The sequence below is a fragment of the Patiria miniata genome, unplaced genomic scaffold (assembly GCF_015706575.1).
Source record: "Patiria miniata isolate m_02_andy unplaced genomic scaffold, ASM1570657v1 HiC_scaffold_16, whole genome shotgun sequence".
NCBI classification, from domain to species: domain Eukaryota; kingdom Metazoa; phylum Echinodermata; class Asteroidea; order Valvatida; family Asterinidae; genus Patiria; species Patiria miniata.
In genome coordinates, this window is record NW_024037054.1 from 3674445 (window position 1) to 3689142 (window position 14698).

The window sequence follows — 14698 nt, forward strand, 5'->3', positions numbered from 1 at the left end:
ACTATACTCTATTTAGTTTTAAAGATATAGCTGAAACTGTTTTCACAAATTTGGCCCTTAAATTGCTTGTAATTTGATACCTGATGACGTCATGGTGACGTCATATTTTTTTAAACATCTTTGGACGGGGGTTAAAGTTCATACCAGGTTTTATCATAATCCTGTAAATTGTTTGGAAGAAATTCGGTTTCAAATTAGGTTTTGCCCTTCAACGACGTATATAAAGACTGTATTCTCAGTTAGCCCAGGTTGGACGAAGTCTTCATTGCAATACGACTAACGTCCAGTACAAGACTTTTCTACATGAAACCATCCCAACATTTTTACCAGAGTTTTGTTATTTTTTACCTCGTTATAGAAGCTTATTTCACGCCTACATACTCTATGTATCCTTATCTATTGGCCACTGGGTTCAGGAATTCCATATGCAATGCTGACTGACGTTAATCAGGAAAATAAACTCCAAAGCAACGTTAAACTTACGTGTTTGTAGTCTCTTTTCATCAGTTTATTCCAGAGTCGTACGTCATGTACAATGTACGTGCGTACGCAAGCGCGTACGCACGCTAGCGCCCTCATTTGTTTAGTTTTGGTTGAAACCGTTACGTCACTCCAGTCAACCGATGTCGCGAAAAACGCTCAACCAATGACCAAAGCCGAAACGTGTTTCTGGTAACTGGCGGGAAAACACGCTCAGTCATTGGATTAGCGACCGCGCCTTCAAGTAAGTGCGCGTGCGTATGAGGGTGGTTACTAAGCAAATCGTGCGTGCGCACTGCATATTCATGCTGCATAGTCTGGCCCCCGGACCAGACGTGATATGAGCGTCGAGAATAATTGCCCGGTCTAGGGAACCAGACTACACGCTGCACAGACGTTCACGGTATGATGTACGACTAGAATAGACTCGGCGGTGAGAAACTGATGAAAAGAGTCTAGTTTAACATTGCTTTCGAGTTTATTTTCCTGATTGACGTCAGTCAGCATCGCATATGGAATTCCTGAACCCAGCGTGCTAACAGATAAGGACACATAGAATACTACGACGTAAAAATTAGCTTCTCTAACAAGGTAAAAATATTGAAATTATTGGTCAGAAATGTTTTCGTTCGGTTGTGAGCACATGTGTACTCAGGACTCCCTCCGTAACGTAGGGAGGAAAGGGAGTCCATCAGGGCTATATTCTCAGTGTATTACCTCCCGAGTGAAAGTTGGAAAAAAATCGCTCGGGTGGGACTCGAACCCATGACCTCCTGCTTTCTAGAGCAGATGTCTTACCATTCGACCACCAAGCTAACGGGATCGGCTGGCTGGTTCGAATCTGATGTACATAGCAGCGGGTACCGCATTAACCATTCATAAGAATCTTAAGAAATTCGGTTTGTTTTGATTTTGAGGCTTTCTGTCTGTATTTTAAATACACCTAACTTTGAACTTCCGGTTGACCCGGAAGCAAAGGTCAAGCGAATTCCAGACAGGATAAAAAATGTTTGTCAGTTAATGGTCTATCTGATTACAACGTATAACTAGAACGGCGAAGCCGCCATGGCTCGCTGGTAGATGCGAATCAAACTATTTGGTTGAATATAAACTCATTTTGGGGAACCTTGATACAAGCAAATTGCAAGTGAGGCTGATATATTATGCAAGGAAATCATAATAAGCAACTAAGTGTGAGCTTTGCCATAATTTATATGAACAGAAAATACAGAAAGGTTGGTTTATGCATCAGTAGCCTATACATGTATGTAAAAAAAATAAAGGGCACTAGTTTTGGCATGTATTTTTGTTACTTATTCCAATTATGCATCACGCTACAATCTTCATGTGTTTGCATACCAGTGATCTCCTCTTACTTATGAGCATCATCCAGCATTCACTCTCTATTATGTTACTCTTTTCCAGTCTGACAGCTGATCCCAAAATGTGAATGCAAGTGTGACATCATGACAACATCATCAGCTATCAGATTAAAAGCATTTCAACATCATTTCAATTACAACTGAACAAAATTAACAATGCACTTCATTATTTAGTACACATCCATTTTAGTTTGCACAAAACTGGTCTCAATACAAATAGCTCAATAATCCCTTCATTTACTATAACAGGCAAAAGAACACGCAGGAGGCATTAAGGGATTAGGCTAAGGGATTAGGCTAAGGAATTAGGCATAATAGGAGTGTGGAATGCCCAGGGGATGTGGACCCAGTGGAAAATAACTGTTTGTGGATCTGCACAAATACATTAGTACACCTGTGTGTAAATTTATAAGATCAATGAACGGTGCATATGTGAAGTTCCTCATACATTAAACCCAAAATTAACCCCATCCCATCTCTACTACATGTGGCATGATATGTGGCAGAGGGACCCCCCCCCCCCCCTTGTGTTTGGTCATGGTGCTACCGGAATCGCAGGAATTCTTTTGAGCTATCTGGGGATGTGTTAGGTACCGATAACAATAGTCTCTGGGCTGTATAGGGTATAGGGAGATGGGGGGGGGGGGGGGGAGGGAGAGAGGGCGCCTTACTGTCTCACATCGTGCCAGGTATAATCACAACCTGAGCCCAATTCCATCATCCCATTATCCCCCAACCCATCATCCCACCACATATCCCCAACCAATTATTATTCCATCCAATTTCCACATCCCACTAACCCATCATCGCATCACATCACCCCACCTTACCATCCCACTCCATCCTGCCCATCCCCCACATCCTACCTCACCTCACCCCACCAAACTCCAGCCATCCTACCCCCATTCCATCATACCCCCATTCCACAAGATGTAGGGACAAATGGGGTGACAGTACCGGTATGGTTGTGGGGCAGTCAGTATCTAATAAATGTACTTTATATGGAACATATATTCACATGAATGGTATTCGTTTTGATACAAAAGAACCACCCATGCATGAATGACCCTTTTCCCTTCGATATGTAACCAAAGCAAAATCAATTTTAATAGAGGTTTGATAAAGTTAAGAATGGATGGGACAGTGGTAAAACATGTACAATCAAATGTACATGTGCATCCCAATGTAAAGTTATGTTCTTGTAATTACATTTGTATATCCATGCAAAGTGATGTACAATAACAAAAACTTTAACATTTTTGAATTAACTTTCCTTATTAAAATCATAAAGGTAACTACAAGGAGTGAACTCCAATTTGAGGTTGTCAAGCTGAATTATGATCAGTTCTAAATTTAACTATCAAGAAGCAAAAAAACTTTAACACTTTAATCTGAATGCGGACGGCCGGACAGACGGACGGACGGACGGACGGACGGACGGACGGACGGACAGACGGGCGCCCGGACAGACGGACGGAAATTGGTATTACATAGGCTCGCATCTGCTTCGCAGCTCGCCAAAAACATGATTGATTATTTTGTTCGAGAATTATAAGTTAAAGACGGTCATTTTTTCAACGAAAATCGCTTGTAATTTGACACTGGATGACGTCATCATGACGTCAGAGTAATATGCACCACTCAGGATGAGGGTCAATATATGCTGAAAGTTACAAGTTCATACCATAAACCGTTTAGGAGAAAACCCGCAAAGAATTATTGTCTGGAAAAAAAGAAAGAAAGAAAGAACCAAACAAAGAAGATTTATCAGAACAATTCTTAACAAAACCCGACCACTCAATGAGGTGTAATTATACATTATGCAAGGCATGCCTACAATCTCCACGACGTTGTTAGCACTTGGCAGTTACCATTTAAAGCTTGTTCTTGTAGAAGTTATATGGCATCATGCATATTAATGAGATTCATAAACATGAATGAGGTCTAATAATACATTATGCAAGGCACGCCTACCATCTCCACCAAGTTATAGCACTTAGCAGCCACCATCCACAGCTTGTTCTCGTAGAAGTTATGGCCTCATGCATATTTATAATACTCATAAATATGAATGTGGTGTAACAATACATTATGCAAGGCACGCCTACCATCTCCACCGCGTTTGAAGCACTTGGCAGCCTCCATCCACAGCTTGTTCTCAAAGAAGTAATGGCCACGCTGGATCCACTCCCCTGGGCTTGACTTCACAAATATGGTGTCCCGATCTTACCACAAATAAAAAAAAGATTCAAATTAGGTTTTGCCCTTCACCGACGTATAAACACTGTATACTCAGTGTGTTACCTCCCGAGTGAAGTGCAAAATTCCATCTTATGAATAAAAAAAGATTGTTGTTGAATTCTGCACATTTGTAAGTTTTACTTTTTGAGGAATTTGTTTTATCTGCACAGGTGTCTTGCAAGATGCATAACAGCCAGTCAGGGTTAACTGTAATTAGCCCAATATTTTGGCCACGCTGTAATAAAAAACTGAAGACGGTAGATGTACCCCCCAAAAAAACCCATGAAAATAATGAAAATATTCTGTGTGGTAAACCAATCTAACTGGATTAGATTAGAAAAAATCAAATGCTACGTGCCAAAATTATTCAAGAGTCAAGCAACAAAAATTACTATAAAGTAAACACATGACGAAACGGGTTTAAGAATGGATCAAGCACATGTTTAGAATGAAAATATTGTCTTCAAAATACCATACTGCAAAACAAATTTTAAAAAAAATTGTCAACAGGCCTATTGTTACACCCGTGTAATTGCCAGAGATGGCACTTACGAGAGTTACATTAAAATGATGAAGTTAGTGAAGCTGTAAGAAATAATGGAGAGTTGTCAGCCAAAGATACAGAAATACATGAGGACAACTTTATTACAGATGTTGGCAGGGTCATTGCTTGTAAGAACAATTCCAACAATACATTTAAAATACAAGTATAAAACCTTAGTAAAACACAAATTCTAGATAAGAAACACGAAATGCAAAAGACTAATTCTTTCTAACAATATCGATTAATTGTGACACACTTGTATTATCGATATCTAATATATCAATGGAACACCATATCGATACTGACTCTAGTGATAATCGATATCCTTACTACTGACATGCACTTCCATACATAAGTCTATGTCACAGCAACATCGCACAGCCCTACTGCTCCATGCACAGGATGCAGAGATAAACAATTGAGGATTAACTCTGGTTGAGCTAGCCTTGGTCAATGCTCTCGTCGTTATTCCTCCCGTACGTGGTCAATCGTCGGCATATATCCTCACGCGCTATGCACATGCATGTAAAAATACAGCGCGAACAGCGACCTCATGCGGCCACTATTTTTTTATGCAAATCAGTTGGGGACGATCGAGAGCCTTGGTTCAATCGTCGGCAAAAGCTTATGTTTTTCTTTATTTTGCGCTGGATTTCTAGCGCACGACCTCGTATGCGAATAAAGATAAGTGTAGGCGGGGCTAATATGTGCACGGAGTGTCCAATCACACCTTGGTAAATCCAGACGTCATCAAATTATTTGCAGCTATTCGCCTTTTGCGGACGTGACAGGAACCACAGTTTTTGTGCAAATTGGAGCTGTGTGCACAGACACAACGTGTACGTGTATGGATTTGTACGGTGCCACGTTTCACTATGCAAGTTTCCACGCAACGATCGACCAATAAGAAAACGGCATTTAAGGTCAGCTAAGGCTATTAACATAATGAGCACCACCCCCAAAACCTCACATGGACGATTGAACCAAGGCTCGAGATCGTCCCCAACTGATTTGCATTTAAAAATAGTGGCCGCGTGAGGTCACTGTTCGCGCTGTATTTTTGTGCATAGCGCGTGAGGATATATGCCGGCGATTGACCGCGTACGGGGCGAATAACGACCAGAGCATTGACCAAGGCTATGGTTGAGCAAACATGACTCGCACAGGGCCCTAGCATGGTCTTGGCTGGTCCATGTGCATGTCTCAAGATTCCCTTGTTCTAAACTAAGGCAGTACATGAGGCAAAATCAAAGATAACATAACTTCTAACTGAAATATGCTAAACTTCTACATATACAAATGTTTCAGAGAATCCATCTAAACTGATACCATCTTCACTCCTACTTCTTACATAAAAGAAACCTTGCAAATAATTTGGGGTCTAACAGTGAAACTTTTCTCAATCAACTGTCTTCAACTGAACAATAATTCATCAATCAGAAACATGATCTCATAGTTGTCTAAAACTTCATGTTTCACAGAAACACTTATATACAACAGTAAAGTTCCACAGAGTAACTAAATGCAGTGAAGGAACTTTATACCTTAAACTTAATAATGAACATCTTCACAAACTTTGAGGAATCAAATGTCTCAGAACTAAACAACTTATTTCCTCAAGTCTCAACAGTCTAAAGTATTAAAACAACTAAACACAATACAAAGGCTTAAATCAAAGGAAATCTATGAATGTGAATTATCAGAAATGAAAGTTAAAATCAACATACCTGTAAGAAATAATGGAGAGTTGTCAGCCAAAGATACAGAAATACATAAGGACAACTTATTACAGATGTTGGCAGGGTCATTAATTGCTTGTAAGAACAATGAAGCCAACTTCCTGTCCCTTTCTGATGTGGCAACTCCTGGCTCAGTCCATTTTTTTAAGAGGTAAAGCAAAGTCTGGACCATTACATTATAAAAGGGGAGGGGGCAAAATTGAAAAAGGGGTTAACCAATTTCCATGGACTCTACACTATTAACAGTTTTCGGCAATTATATCAGTGCCGTGTTTTAATGCCCTCACGATGCACAGCACCCCTGGCCATGGCACCTCTCGGGTGTTCAAAACACCAAGTCCCACATGACAATGTTGAACTGTTGTTAATTGTGCACTGGACTCACCAGGGCCCTCTGCTTCTGGGGCGGTTTCCGAACCGATGCCTTTGACGAGTTTCAGGCGACGGAAAAGCTCAAACATCGGCGCTCGTTTGGACGTATCCTCGTCAAAGATCCAGACGTTCACCCTGGCTCTCGTGATAGCTGTGTAGAGATACTTCAGCTCTGAGTTCAGCACCTTAGAGAGACAACACAGTATATTATGACCCACAAGTATGAAGCTAACCCAGGTTTTCAGTAAGAAAGGTTTTGTGGCAGAACTTGGCCTCAGACCAAATTACAAAGCCAGGCATTATGTATAGCTGCCCTCAAGTCGACCTGAGTGTAAACTGCGACCATATTATGAATGTTAAGACTCACATATTTGTTTATGTTTATATGACAGAATGTGAGAGCCTTTTTGGCAAGCCAGAGTGAATTGGAACAGAATCACAATATCATAAATCACAAAAAGACACAAAAAAAACAACCTTTTTTATTACGCATGATGAAGAGGGAAATGAAATGCTTCAAATTTACATCAGAGAGTCACTGCAATAGGCTTGAGTTGAATGGATTAGTTGAGATTCTTAACCTTGTGTTCATCCGGGTCGAATTTCAGAGGCCGTGGCCGACCTGTCTCTGTCAAACCCTCTATGACAATTTCCTTCAATCCTTCTTTCTGTTCCTTGGACCTGTTGCACTGTTCAGCGATCAACTCGTTCAGGTAGTCGGTGATCACTCGCCACTCCTTGTCAGCCTAGGAGACAAAGAGGCAGAGTTGTAACCAAGTCATCACAATACATCACAAGTCATCACAAGCAAATCGCACGCATGACAATCACTAATTATTCACAAGTTATCGCAACTCATCATCACAAAGTAGTCACAACAAGACAAAAGTCAATCAAGACTGCATCCCTGACTAATTCATTTAAACAAACTGTCATCTGTCAAACGTTTTGCTATTAAAGTCAACTCACTGGGGAATCCTTGAAGAAGTTGTAGAGTAGGATGTCGTCAAACTCCAGACCCTTGGCCTGGTAGATGGTCATGACAAGGCCCACACGAAGCTCAGCCGGCAGCTTCTCAATAGCCTCTTTATTGGCAACCAAGATGACCTGACGAGAAACAATTTCATTATCAGGTAATTAATAAGGTCATTACAAAAATGAATATTACACTGATCAAAAATTTAAAGAGGATGTTCTTTGCTGAAAGACATTTGTGACGACATTTCGTTATAAGTACTTGATAGCTTGAGGCATATTTTAAATAAAAAGGAATAATATGTGACATTGTATAACATGATATTACTCTTAAGAGTAGCTTTTTTACCCTATAGGCCTATAGATCCACTTGTTCCATTGACTAAAAGTCATCACTGGAGGCGGCAAACGAACAATAGCAAGGAGTTCTGCTTCATTGGTTTGGGCTTTAGTACTGTGTCGAAACAAGAGACACTTGAAACGAGAGTTGTATTATGTCGTCAGGATCTCTAGTGGATTTTTCAAAATTAGCCTGATGAAACTGCAACCTTTTAAAAGCCAACACAAGAAAATCAACCAAAATCCAGAGTTTTGCAATAATTAATTCTGTGTGCTAACAACTCAACCCTCAAAACATCTTGAAGGATATGGGAAAACAATCATGCGGTGACATCGGAACAAAATTTACAGGGGCGTGGGGCAGCAAGCTTCTTTTACCTGATGAGCTCCAAACTCTATCTCAGAGGTCTTCCTCTTGTTGCCACTTAACAGCAAAGCCAGGTCACTGAAAGTGCAGGACTCTAGCAACACTGGGGAGGGGCCAGGGAACAAGCCCTGGTCACGCTCCAGACGATCAAAGGAGTTGGGGAAGAAATGGGTCATCAGATCCACGATGGTGGAGGCCAGGTTCAGAATTCCTGGGTAACGTGATATATACAGCATGTCAGACATACAACCTCTATCTCTGGATTGAAAGTCAAAGACCAGCAAGGGGTTACTGATGAGTCACTGATTTATGTTGTTCAACCATTAGGATAACAAGTCGAGTCAAGACAAGTTGAGTTGTTTGAGTCAATTTGGGTCAGTGACATATTAGTGCCACCTTATTTAGTCTAAAATACTGAGAACTAGTTTAGATTAAGCAATTTTTGTTTAAAATTTCTGGTTCATAGACTATAATTTATTTTATGATAGTATAACGTAGGAGCCTGTTGTTTGACCCATACATGTAATTGCACTCACCTTAAAATGGCTTACTTAGCATGAATCTATAGTTTTTATTATTTTCCACGTTTTTCGAGGATTCTAGTGTTGATGAGCTCTTGACTCAAGTTGAGTAACTTACTTTTAATGACTAGATTCAAGTTGAGACACCAAGAATTGTGGTTTGAGTCAATTGACTCCCAGTTATTACCACTTTAGGCCCAACATATCGTACCAGCATGCGATCGGTAGTTGTGCGTGAGTTGGTAGACTTTCTTGGGTACAGCTACAGCTGAGTGCTTGCCCAGGGCCTTGACAGATTTGCTGGCATAGTGGAAGAGGGACTTCAGATCATCAAAGCGGAACGCAACGCCACGCATGATGCTCTGTGCAGTGTCTCCTACAAAGCCAATGGAAAAAAAATAACATTGCAGTGACAAGACTGCAAGAGTTATTCTAAGAGCAAGCTTCAATAAACAGTCGGCAGTGTGTTAGCTGAATACCGTTGAATTCCGACCTGTGTTCGGTCATACCTGAAAAAGTTAATGAGACAACTACAGGAGGAGCATGATTGTTATGTTTATTTCCCTACTGAATACCGCAGTGTTGTAGTGGAGACCTGGAAAACCGAGACCAAGACCTTAAGGTTCGAGACCAAGACCTGATGGTCTGAGACCGAGACCTTGTGTTCAAATTTAAACCACAATAAAAAAACAAAAAAACAACAAAACAGATATCTCATAAGTCCGTGTCACACCGGGGAAGGGGGGGCCCAAAAATTTATACTGCAGAATACTTGGTGTTCAGCTTTTGCATCGAAATACTCTTTGTGGTCTCTAAAACCAAATCTGAAGGCAACAGAATTGCTTGACATACTTACACTAAAAATCTCAATAAAAAGCGAAACAAGCAGATGAAAACGTGACCCACAAGAAACATAAAGAAAATATGTTCAGTGTGCATCGTTGAGCCGTTGCGTTCACTTCAAACTGAGTAGTACATGCAATGACATTCACACTCGCTCCCAGTTTCTGTTACGCTTTCGTGAAATGCTACGCACACACATAAAAACCGCACTCACCCTCTAAATTAGTTTCTCTTGCTGCCAGCACTACGCCTTGCATGTTTATAACCCTCTATAGAGGGTGTTTACGCAGTATCGAAGCAGAAGCAGAAAAAAGAGGTTGAAAACATGAACTACATGTCGCTATCTTTCCAAATGTTAATCATGCAGCCATCGATTCCGATTCCGTTCTGGATCGTCGCGAACCCCAATGACTCCACGCATGAAACAATGCATAATAATCACTACGACCAGTGTATGGTGTCAATTTTTTGCTTGTTTTGTATTGATATTTTTAAGGACTTGACTGAGACCAGGAAAAACATTGAGACCGAAACCACTGGGTATGAAGACAGAGACCGAGACCGAGACCACCAAAAACTGGTCTCTGAACGCACAGAAGTAGCCTTTAGGCCAAAAAAAAAAGTCTCCGGTTTCTGGTATGGAGCTTGTCCAAAAAGTGGTGCGGCGACGCGGCTTTTTTTTTTTTTTTACCCGACTTTTTTGCTTCAAATTTGCTTCAAATGTCGGCTGATGACTGCAAATGGTGCCCGACTAAACTTAGTGCAAATATATGGGAGTCCAGAGAGGCCACATAAAGCTTATTCTCGATCATAACCCCATCTAAAAACACGTTGAAATTGCGCAGTAGCAGAATTCCAGTCAAACCAGTGAGTTTGGCGGTTTTGAGACATCATCTTTCATTGAAAAAAAACTTTTTCATTTTGCCGACGCGCATGGCTACGGCGACGCGCGCATACCAGAAACCGGAGACTTTTTTTTTTTGGTCTTAGGAAACTCCCAAAATTCTGGTGACTTTTTATGCTGAAGCAGATGTGACACAGAAGTTCTGCCTAGAATTACATCACAGTTTTGCTCATGAATATGGAAATTTGCAGTAGCATTGCAGTAGCATAAAAACCAAAAAAGGCACCGATGGGCCCTTGAAATAGCAATACAAATATTTAAAAAAAACGTCAAATGGGACACAAAGGTACATGTCAAGGATTGCACTTGAAAAAAGTCCATTAAATGGGCCCTCTAACTACTCACCAGTCAGAAAGAGCGAGTTTGGATCATGTGAGCAGCGAATGAAGAGTGACAGCTCGGCCTGAGTGAAGTCCTGTGTCTCGTCCACGTAGATCTCGTGAAGGACCCACTCAAGTGTCTTGATGTCCCGCAGCCGATGGTAGATGTGGAACACCAGATCCCCCATGTCAAAATAGTTCTTCTGTCTTTTCATGTGCTGCATATGGATGAACAAGTTAATACCTTTGATGGAGCATGATAACCTTTTTGGTGTTTAAATAACAATCACGACAGGCTCTGCACAGGAGCTCTGCATGACACAACCAAGGGAGGACACTTCCTCAATACTCATTAAAAGTCATTAACAACCTTTCATTGTTTTGTTTTGTTTTTCCATTAAAGGTTTCAGGGTTCTTCAAAATGACAGCATGCCAGAAGGAATAATTTCACAGGGAGTAGTGCAATTACTAAACCAAGTAAGATTTTTAACAAAAATTTGGTCGGTCTACTCTTCCTTAATGCTTTGTGTATTGTTCACAACTTTAAAATCTGTTCTTTGCACCTTTGGACTTTCCAGTCCTTGTTATATTCTAAACTTTATCTACTTTCATTTAAGCAAAGTAGCATGATTATGATCATTGCACTTTGATGCAATATTTCAGCATTCTTATTAATGTTGTGCTTCAGGTCAGGTTGACCAGGCTAAAGTGACCCAAAACATTATAGATATAAACCGAATCCAAACCACTACCAATCTCAACTCCCCAAATCCGACCCGACCCTATCTGACAAAAATTCAACCAAAACCCGACCTGAAACCAAAAAAAAAAACCACCAAATATCTAGCTTTATTTAGGCAACTATGTCCGCTTTTTGTGCCTTAACTTTACCCACGTCGCGTGAAAATCATCGTCTCTCAGTAAAGAATCATACCGTACGTACCGGTGAAGACTCGTCAGGTTTTTACACAAAACGGCTTAACCGACCCGAAATCGCAAAAGCAAAAACGAAACCGACCCGGCCCGACTGAAGTTTGTTTCAGGTCTGGTCAGTTTCGACTTTCGGGTCAGGTTTGCACAACACTAGTTTACATACAGCTATGCTTGATAAACTATGACAATTGTTCATCCCTAAAAACAAATGGCATGAAGGACACAGAATAGTTTCAGCAGAAATTTTCAAGATGGCAGATACCTCATACGTCTTGAAGAGACTATAGATCTCTTCTCTGTCAGCAGTGAAGTTGGAGGCCCGCTTTTTGCCGAGTGCCAAGTAGCTCTCCAGGGACAGGAAGCCTGACTCGGTGTGGAGTGCTTCAACTGACCCTGCAGCATATGAAAACAAAAGACTAAGGCTGAGTTTCAACCGATGAGCAATGTCAAACACAAGAATAAATGCCTGGTTTAACTGCAAGCCATTTCACCATGTGACCAAATGGCACTTCATATCTCAAATTGTGTGTGGATACTTCCGAGGCACTTTTCTTAAACTTATCTTAAACTTTGGTCGACCAGGAAACCACACGTGAAACACCCTCAACACAGATTTATTCACTGACTTTTCAACAAGCTGGCATGATGGTATGTTTGGCTTGCCATGTATCAACCATATACCAGCTGAAAAGTTGTTTTACAATGGTTCCAATGATGTAGTTTATTAAAAGTGTTACCATTACAAAAGTTTAAGAAAAGTGCTTCAGAAGTATCCACGCACAATTTGAGGTATGGAGTGCCATTTGGTTGAGTGGCGAAATGGCTTGCAGTTTAACCGGGACTGCTGTGATGCTGTGGGAATGCTGTGATGTCAACGGTTTATGGGTTTTTCTGTTCAAATTGTGGACTCCAAAATTGCTCATTGAAAACATTGGTGAGAAAAGTTTGCTCATTAGGCTTACTGCCATATACTGACACAACGAATCACCACGGAATCATACTTTTGCTCATGAATATGGCGATTTGCATCAGCATAGAAACTAAAAAGGCAACAAAATACCCTTGGACAAACACAGGGCTGTTTCGGTAATTTTTATGGTGACATGCGTCATGTAAAGTTTCAAGTATAAGTTCCATCCAGGAAGGATGTGTAGTTCTGTTTATAATATAGGGTGGCATATAATATGTGATAACATTCTCATAGTGCTTTGCATTATGACGTCACATGTCACGTAATGACGTCATCATGACATCACATCAATGTTCATCTATAACATATCCCGGTCTAGGTACCTACAAACTTTCAACCCAATCAGACCTGTATTTCAAATTACAATGCACTTCCGGTTTCAACCGAAAGGAAGGGTTTACGTGATTTTGCACGTAATATCAAAAATGAAGATCCTTGATTATTCTATCAACTCTCGTAAAAAGCAAAATTAGATCTGTGACAGTTGATTTCATATTGATTTTCAAAGATTAAATCTAGAAATCTTTGGTTCTGATACTTAATGACGTCAAGGTCATAAAGGTCTAAAGGTATTTTCATAGTAACTTCCGGTCTGGTGACGTCATCAATCCCCCCCCCCCAACTTGTTCTTGGCATGAAGCTGGTTGTATACATAAATGTTAAAATGATTTCAGCAAACCTCGCCACACTCATCAACCAATTATTCATTTAAACATTTTTCAACCTGCCGCTGGAGGGCGCGCTCTAACATTTTATGATGTCACCATTAATGTTTTTGTGAAAAACAAGTTAGCCAGAGTATACATTGTTGAAAGCAAGTTCACATCAAAGATCCTATAGCACCAGAGGCGCTCTGGGATCTTTGATGGTTCACATCTTTCACCAATTTTAAATTACAAAGCACTTCCGGTTTCAGCTGGAGGGAAGGGTCACTTGATTTTGCACGCAATATCAAATATGAAGACCCTGGATTATTCTATCAATTCCCGCAAAAATCAAATTCAGGTCTCTCTTGATTTTTAAATATTAAATATATTAATCTTTAACGTGAAGTCACTTGACCCATGATGACGTCATCGTGACATCACTTCAATTTTCATCTATAACACATCCAGATCTAGGAACATACCAACTTTCAACCCAATCGGACCTGTAGCTGTGGAGATATAGGCCTTCAAAATATGCACCTATATTGTGACGTCATGTGACTTGTGATGACGTCATAATGACATCAATGTTCCGCATACATGTCTGTGGATGGTGGTCTAAGTGTGTGCCAAGTATAAAGGCAATCGGATTGATTTTAGTGGCCAAAGTTCTCAAAGCATGAAAAGCAAGGAAATACGAGGAAATACGCTATTGTGTAGTTTAGAATTCCTGAATACATTGCGGTCATAGTACTATCTGGAGTATCTGATTATTTGAAAATGACTTTTTCTGACCTTTAGTAGACTTCTCTTTGTTATTTTAGAAAGTTTTACTAGGTGGAAAATGCGATTTTCTTCCGCGGATTACGTTTTTGCTGGGTCAAAACTATCCCAACCCCTATCCTGCTGCCAGGCGCATTGACGTGCATAAAATTGCGCTATCACGTATTTCTTGACTTCCCCCAAAACAGCCTGCAATCTGTCTTCAACATGGCTGTTTGTTGAGAATGCGGCACAACAAACAGCATACAAGTAGAATGTGTTCAGCTATGGGGAGAAGTGTGCTAAACTTCACAATCGCAATAAAAGAACAAAAACAATGGCTGTTTCGGCCTGTTGCC

General features: G+C 40.5%; 1 protein-coding gene and 1 non-coding gene across 2 annotated transcripts in view; both read right to left on the reverse strand.

Annotated features, from left to right (window-relative positions):
• LOC119723192 (TPR and ankyrin repeat-containing protein 1-like) overlaps nucleotides 1-14698 on the reverse strand; it is a 68386-nt gene that overhangs the window by 23039 nt on the left and 30649 nt on the right. The window contains exons 17-24 of the mRNA XM_038193752.1: nucleotides 12223-12353; nucleotides 11053-11245; nucleotides 9172-9336; nucleotides 8451-8650; nucleotides 7728-7865; nucleotides 7340-7504; nucleotides 6772-6943; nucleotides 3971-4087 (exon numbers count right to left, since the gene is read on the reverse strand). Coding sequence (XP_038049680.1) covers nucleotides 3971-4087; nucleotides 6772-6943; nucleotides 7340-7504; nucleotides 7728-7865; nucleotides 8451-8650; nucleotides 9172-9336; nucleotides 11053-11245; nucleotides 12223-12353 — 1281 coding nt within the window. The remainder of the gene's footprint in view (nucleotides 1-3970; nucleotides 4088-6771; nucleotides 6944-7339; nucleotides 7505-7727; nucleotides 7866-8450; nucleotides 8651-9171; nucleotides 9337-11052; nucleotides 11246-12222; nucleotides 12354-14698) is intronic.
• Nucleotides 1223-1295, reverse strand: Trnas-aga. The gene has a single exon. It is a non-coding gene; the product is annotated as a tRNA-Ser (tRNA).